Below are 6,637 nucleotides of genomic sequence, written 5' to 3' on the forward strand. Positions count from 1 at the left end.
GAGATAATACAAATTAGTATGCTCTAGTATGGAGATAATACAAATTAGTATGCTCTAGTATGGAGGTTCTTCAAAAAAACTAAAAATCGGCTGATGGATGCCTATAATCTCAGGGCTTGGGAAGCTGAGGCAGGAGGATGGCATGTTTGATGTCAGCCTGGGTTACAGAGCAAGGTCCTGTCTCCAAACAGAAAAACCCCTACCCTAAGCACCTAAATGCAAATCTTAGGCTACTAATGCCTCAACTGTAGAATAAAAGATATGAAGAGACAGAGAGCTCTTGGTTATATCAGGACAATTCCAGAGTAAATAGTTAAAGAGGTAAAAGTGAGGAGGTACCCTTAAGCAATGAGAGCAGGGTGTTGGGGAAGGAAAGAGCACCCTTCCTCATGTACTGTCAACCATCTCTGGATGAAGTGATTTCTTTGTAGATTACCTCCTGCGTTTCCTGAGAAGGGGGAGATCCAGAAGTTCATCTGCAGTGGGTCTCTGCTCAGGATCCTAAACAGTAAAAAAGGTTAGCTTTCTTTTACAGTGAATGGACAATATGGAATATAATGAAGAATTTTACTTTTGTAGATAAATTAGCTAAAGAACAATATGCACATACTTTCATCTTTAAAATTATAATTTCCAAGAATGAGAGGCCCAAAATGCCTGTTAATATATCCTGTCTCCTAGACACAATAGGGAAAATGCACCCATGAATTCTCAATAATATGGTTGCTGAGTAAGATCAGCATAGTGACTCCACCAGTTAATACGTCAACAAGGATGGGAACGTCCTCATGGTCCCAGCTCTCCATCAAGAGCTACCAGTAGTCAATGCTGCTAAACAAGGAACAATTGAGTTCTCCACAAACGAGTTCCTTCATGGGTTGTCCAAACCCAGTGGTCAGCCCTAGACACATGTACATACAAGGCAAGAGTGTTGGATCCTCTGGAATAGGAGTAACACATAGTTGTGAGTGTGAGTAACACACCATGTGGGTGCTTGCCTTGCAATTGAACCTGTGTCCTTTAGAAGATCACCCAGTGCTCGGACCTGCTGAGCCATCCCTCCAGCCCAATAATGCTAACTTTATATAACCAGGACCAATGCAAGTTATCCTTCTCTCCCTAGACTCTGGACTCCATAGGTTATAGACACGTGTACATATATATGCATGAATATATTTACGTGTCAATAATAAAGAAGAAATCAAGAATTTGGGAGGAGGGACATGGGAGGAATTAGAGGGGGAGAGTGGGGGCAGGGGTGATGTAGCATCCATATATGAAGTTCTCAAAAAAAGGGCCTAGAGAGATGGTTCAGCAGTTAAGAACACTTGACTACTCTTCCAGAGGCTCTGAGTTCAACTCCCAGTAACTACATAGTGGCTTACAACCATCTATAATGGGATCTGATTCCCAATTCTGGTGTGCATGAAGACAGAACACTCATATATGTAAAATATATGAATAAATAAAATTTTAAAACAACAAGAAGACTATAATAAAAAAAATTATAGTTTCTTGCCAGGTGTGGGGGAGCACACTTTTAATTCCAGCACTCATGATGTGGAGGCAGGTAAATAAATCTTTGTGATTCAGCCTGGTCTACAATGCAAGTCCCTGGCCAGTCATAATCAGACTTTGTTTCATAAAAATGACTTTATTCTCATGTTTAATGCTTATCAATCATCTTGCTATGACAAACCCTGCTATGATGAGGATTTGTATAATGTGCCCTCCTCATCTACTCAGTTAAGACAGCAACTTTCAAAGCCTAACACATAAGCACTGAGTCACCTCGGCACTTGTAAAGAGAGATTTCTGGGCTTTATTCCGAGGCTCTGCGGTCTGAGGTAAGACCCAGGAATCTTCTTTTTCCCTATAAAACTCTCCAACTGGGTGATTCTGATGCTGGTGGCTTTCTGGCCATACCATTAGTAACACTAGGACTCAATACACAGTAAAGGAACTTTAATATGGCTATATATATTCTTTATGTTCAGAATTTAAAATAGTACCTGACTGTAGGTTGTTTTTTGTTTGTTTGTTTATTCTGAAACAGGTTTCCTGGCTGTTCTGGAATTTTCTCTGTAGACCAGGCTGGTCTTGTACTCACAGAGATCCCTCTGCCTCTGCCTCCTGATTGATGGGATTAAAGGTGTGCACCACCACAGCCCAGAATGATTGTAGTTTTATAAAATCAAACTAATCTTCCTACAAGGTGTGATGGTGTATAGAGTTTCAGCACTCAGGAGGCTGAGACTGGAGGATCACAGCAAGCTCCAGGCCAGCCTGAGCTATGTAATGACACCTTGTTTAAAACAAAAAGCAAAACTGGACCATAAAAAATGGAACACAATCTAGATGTTAAAATCATCTTAAATTACATATTTCCAAAATAGAAAAAAGTAAAGGCTGAAGAGACTTCTTATCTGTTAAGAGCATTGGCTGCTCTTCCAGAGGACCTGGTTCAATTCCCAGCAACCACATGGCAGTTCACAACTATAATTTCAGATCTGTAACTTCAGATCCAGGAGATCAGACGCTGCCACACAAACATGCGCAAGCAAAACACCAATACACATAAAATAAAAATAAATATTTAAAAAACTGTTTTAAAAAGTAGAATGAAGTAAGGCTTTGTTTGCTAAAGCACACAGATGCCATGAATTACCAATGCTTATCCTGAGACAAGTCTGAGGAGGGAGATGTGGTTTTGTGTGTTTCATATCTACGTCATACCGCAAACATGGCAGCTACATGAAATAAATGAATAACTACATTAAGCCTACCTGGTCAAGGCAAGCGTGGACCAACTGGATCAGTTCCAAAGAATACTGACTAGAGTCAACTTCCATGGCCCGGATCCCCTGCACAATCTTCACACATAGGTTGAGTGGGTTCTAGAAGAAAAGGATGACTGCATTGCTCCTAGTTATGTAAAGATAGCATTATTGGGGTCTGAAGAATGGCTCAGCAGTTAAGGGGACTGGGTAGTCTTCCAAAGAACTCAGGTTCAATCCCCAGCACCCACATGATGGCTCACAACTATGTGCTACTGCTATTCCAGAATATCCAACACTCTCTTCTAACTTCTGCAGACACCAGGAACTCAAGTGGTGTACAGATATACATGCAGGCAAAATACTCATATGAACAAGATAACTAAAAAAAAATTTTTTTTTTAAGATTTGTTTATTTATTATGTACACAGTGTTCAGCCTCCATGTATGCCCTCAGGCCAGAAGAGGGCACCAGATCTCATTACAGATGGTTGTGAGCCACCATGTGGTTGCTGGGAATTGAACTCAGGACCTCCGGAAGAGCAGTCGGTGCTCTTAACCTCTGAGCCATCTCTCCAGCCCTAACTAAAAATTTTTAAAAGGAAAACAAAAAGCATTCTACCAAGCAGGGGCCCGGAGGTATCTGTGACTCTCCAGGGAAGTGGCAACAGTTCTGTATGAGCTGATTCCATCTTAGAACTATTAGAATGTGTCGGGAAGAAGGGGAGATGTGTTGCTGCTGTCAGATGGAATGAATCAAACTCTAGCACAGACACCAAAACCAGGACTGTGGAGTGAACAGTATATTTCCTCAGATTACAATCTCACCCTTCAGCTGAATCTCAAGATAAAAGGAAACAACCAGGTGCAGGAGCACAGGGAGGCAGAGACAAGAGGATCAAGGTCATCCCTGGATAGACAGTGAGGCCAGCGTGCTCTACAGGAGACCTTGTGCCCCCCTCCACACGCACAAAAAGAAGCATGATTGGTTTCCTTAATTCCCTTGCTAACTAAGCTGCCTCCAGTAAAACAATCACAAAGTATCTTAAGATACAGTAGTTAACACAGTGTAACAGAGCTACAATCGCCTGACTGAGGAACTACTACAAACCAGACAGGCATATTACACACATCGTTTTTATCTTTAAAAATATAATGTAAGGAAACTATTAGATCATTGACTTGTACACAAGAGAAATGGAGCTCAGAAATATAAAATAACTTGTCCAAAATCACAAATAGTAAAAAGCAAGGCACCATGCCATCCAAAGTCTGTGCATTCCATAGTTGTTTCTCTTCCACTCTACTATTGGGAGAATTAGAGGAGATACCAATTGGGATAAGAAATGGGTCTCGAAATAGACCAGTGAGTCTGCTTTACCTTACATTTGCTTTTCTCCATATTCGATATCAGGAAATCTCCACGGGGAGATACACATCATTTCCATGTTACAGTGGTGAAACAGGACCACAGAAATGATTTGTCTACATTCCCACACCTGGTTGTAGCAAAGTGGGTAATTAGAATCCTCTTCAGCTGCTCCAAAGTGAGGTCCGTGGAGTAGAGCCAAAAGTGGCATCTGGGAGCTGGTGAGGAGCACAAGACTTTTGCCCATCCCACCCCTACCTGGTCAAACAGAATCTACATTGTAATAAGATGTCCACATGATTCCAAATGTGTATTAAAGTTTGAGAAACAGATTTTTTGTTTGTTTTTACATTAGGGTTTAAAGAAGAGAAAAGAAAAAAAGATTTAAAGAGATTTGCTGTCCACAGAAACAAAGGTGATCTCTACTTAGAGAGTGTGTGATGTTTCAAAATACTCTGGTAAGTGTTATACATTATATGTTTTACCTTGAAAACAAGACAAAACTAAGAGACTATTTAAAATTACAGTCAACAAATTCAAGTTCAGTGTTCCAACTCCTTGCTTATGGTCATCTCAACAGATGAAATCAAGCTGGAGATAAACCTGGCTATAGCATTTTAATTACAGACCATAACCCAGAATGTAACTATATGCTTTTTTGTTTGTTTGTTTTACTACAGGTGATTTCTGTTCAGGAAATTAGAAATTCAGGGATAAATAAAGTTGATTCACTTCAACATGTATCGCACTGCAAAGACATATGGGGCAATATCCAACTTACTGTGGCATCAAATGTTCTTTTTAGAGTAAGTAGTTCAAAAATGACACAGCCAACTGCCCAGATATCAGACTTGAAATTGTACTTTACTCCTTGGCAGAGCTCTGGAGACATGTAATATGGAGTACCCACAAGCTAAACAACAAAAACAAGAAATACAGAATTATCTTCTATTCTCAGGTAACCATATAAACACTTCAATAGCTAAACTGCAGGAATTAGCAATAACAATCACAAAACGTCCATTAGTCAGCTGCAAAAAGGTTTTCATGATATGATGCCAACTTAAGGAGAAATAGTGATACTGGGAATTAAGCTCAGTGGGTCAGTGGATAGAGGAGCAGTCCAGCAGAGCAGGAGAAACAGTATTCATAGCAACTCCTGAGTCACTTACCAAAGGGCAATTTTTGGTAACCCATTATGGAGAGCTTGGAAGACTAAAGCTCAGTGGTTCAAAGCTCACACAGGAGGCTGGCCTCGAACTCACAAAGATCCGCCTACCTCTGAACGTGTGCCACCACCGCCTGGCCCTAATGATCTTTGTTAATTAGGTAGGATGGCTCAGCTGCTAATGGACTTGGTGCCAAACCTGACGTCTGAGTTCAATCCTCAGGATCCACATGGTAAAAGGAGGGAAGTGACTCCCATGGGTTTTCCTATAAGCTCCACAAGCACCTATGCATGCATGCACATATGCATGTATACTCACACAAAACAAAATGTAACAAAGAACATGTTAAGGGGGCTATAGAGATGGCTCTGTGGTTAAGAGTACTTATAGCTCTTGAAGAGAACCCAGGTGTGGTTCCCAGCATCCACATTAGGTGGCTCACAACTGCCTATAACTCCAATACCCTCTCTGATCTCTGTGGGCACCTACACTCATGTGGTGTATATAAACTCATGCAGGCACACGTGCGTGCGCACACACACACACACATACACACACACACACTTTAAAAAACTTCAAAACAAGTTCAAGATAAAGGCAATACTCACTGTCTCAGCCATGGAATACTCAGAATTAAGTTTCTTTGCTAGGCCATAGTCTCCAAGCTTTATCAGGTTTGCCTTGGTCAGAAAAATATTTAATGTCTTTATATCTCTAAAAAAGAAGGTGTCATGTATTAAATCCCTGTGACAATGACCTAACCTCCCCCCTTCCCCTTTCCTGGGATCCATACAGAATAAAAGTGACTGCTACCACCACTTGGGCTTCTGTCACAAGGTTTTAATGCCTCCTACAGCAGTCAGCACCAGTTTACTACTGAAGAAGGGCTTAGGAAGTAAAGGCAGAGCATGACTTCACAGCAACGGAGAGTCTCACAGATCAGTGAGGCACCGAGAGAAGAGTCAGATAATGAAACAGTGCTCCAGACAACCATACTCTTATGACGTACACTGCCTTCTCAGCTACTAGCTAGGCCTTGAATTAAATACCGTAACAGACAGATGGTGCCAAAGTTTCAAATAATCTGTTAAGGCACAAGAGACTGCATGCCTCAGAAACAATATTCTAGGCTGTTTCAGTCATCTAAATAAGCTACTGGCCACTTTTCTAAAAATGAACCGGTAATATAACACAATCTCTATATGGCTCACTCTCTGGCTTCTTTTTTTTTGGTTTTTCGAGACAGGGTTTCTCTGTGGCTTTTGGAGCCTGTCCTGGAACTAGCTCTGTAGACCAGGCTGGTCTCAAACTCACAGAGATCC

General features: G+C 41.1%; 1 protein-coding gene across 2 annotated transcripts in view; it reads right to left on the bottom strand.

Moving 5' to 3' along the window:
* The window catches only part of Nek9 (NIMA related kinase 9), a 39,947-nt gene that overhangs the window by 26,599 nt on the left and 6,711 nt on the right, over positions 1–6,637 (bottom strand). For both annotated transcript variants that reach the window (XM_005343367.3, XM_026780141.1), the window contains 4 exons: positions 5,924–6,029; positions 4,928–5,059; positions 2,787–2,897; positions 437–501 (listed from right to left, as the gene is read on the bottom strand). In XM_005343367.3, coding sequence (XP_005343424.1) covers positions 437–501; positions 2,787–2,897; positions 4,928–5,059; positions 5,924–6,029 — 414 coding nt within the window. The remainder of the gene's footprint in view (positions 1–436; positions 502–2,786; positions 2,898–4,927; positions 5,060–5,923; positions 6,030–6,637) is intronic.

Source organism: Microtus ochrogaster, chromosome 1, assembly GCF_000317375.1.
Source record: "Microtus ochrogaster isolate Prairie Vole_2 chromosome 1, MicOch1.0, whole genome shotgun sequence".
Taxonomy (NCBI): domain Eukaryota; kingdom Metazoa; phylum Chordata; class Mammalia; order Rodentia; family Cricetidae; genus Microtus; species Microtus ochrogaster.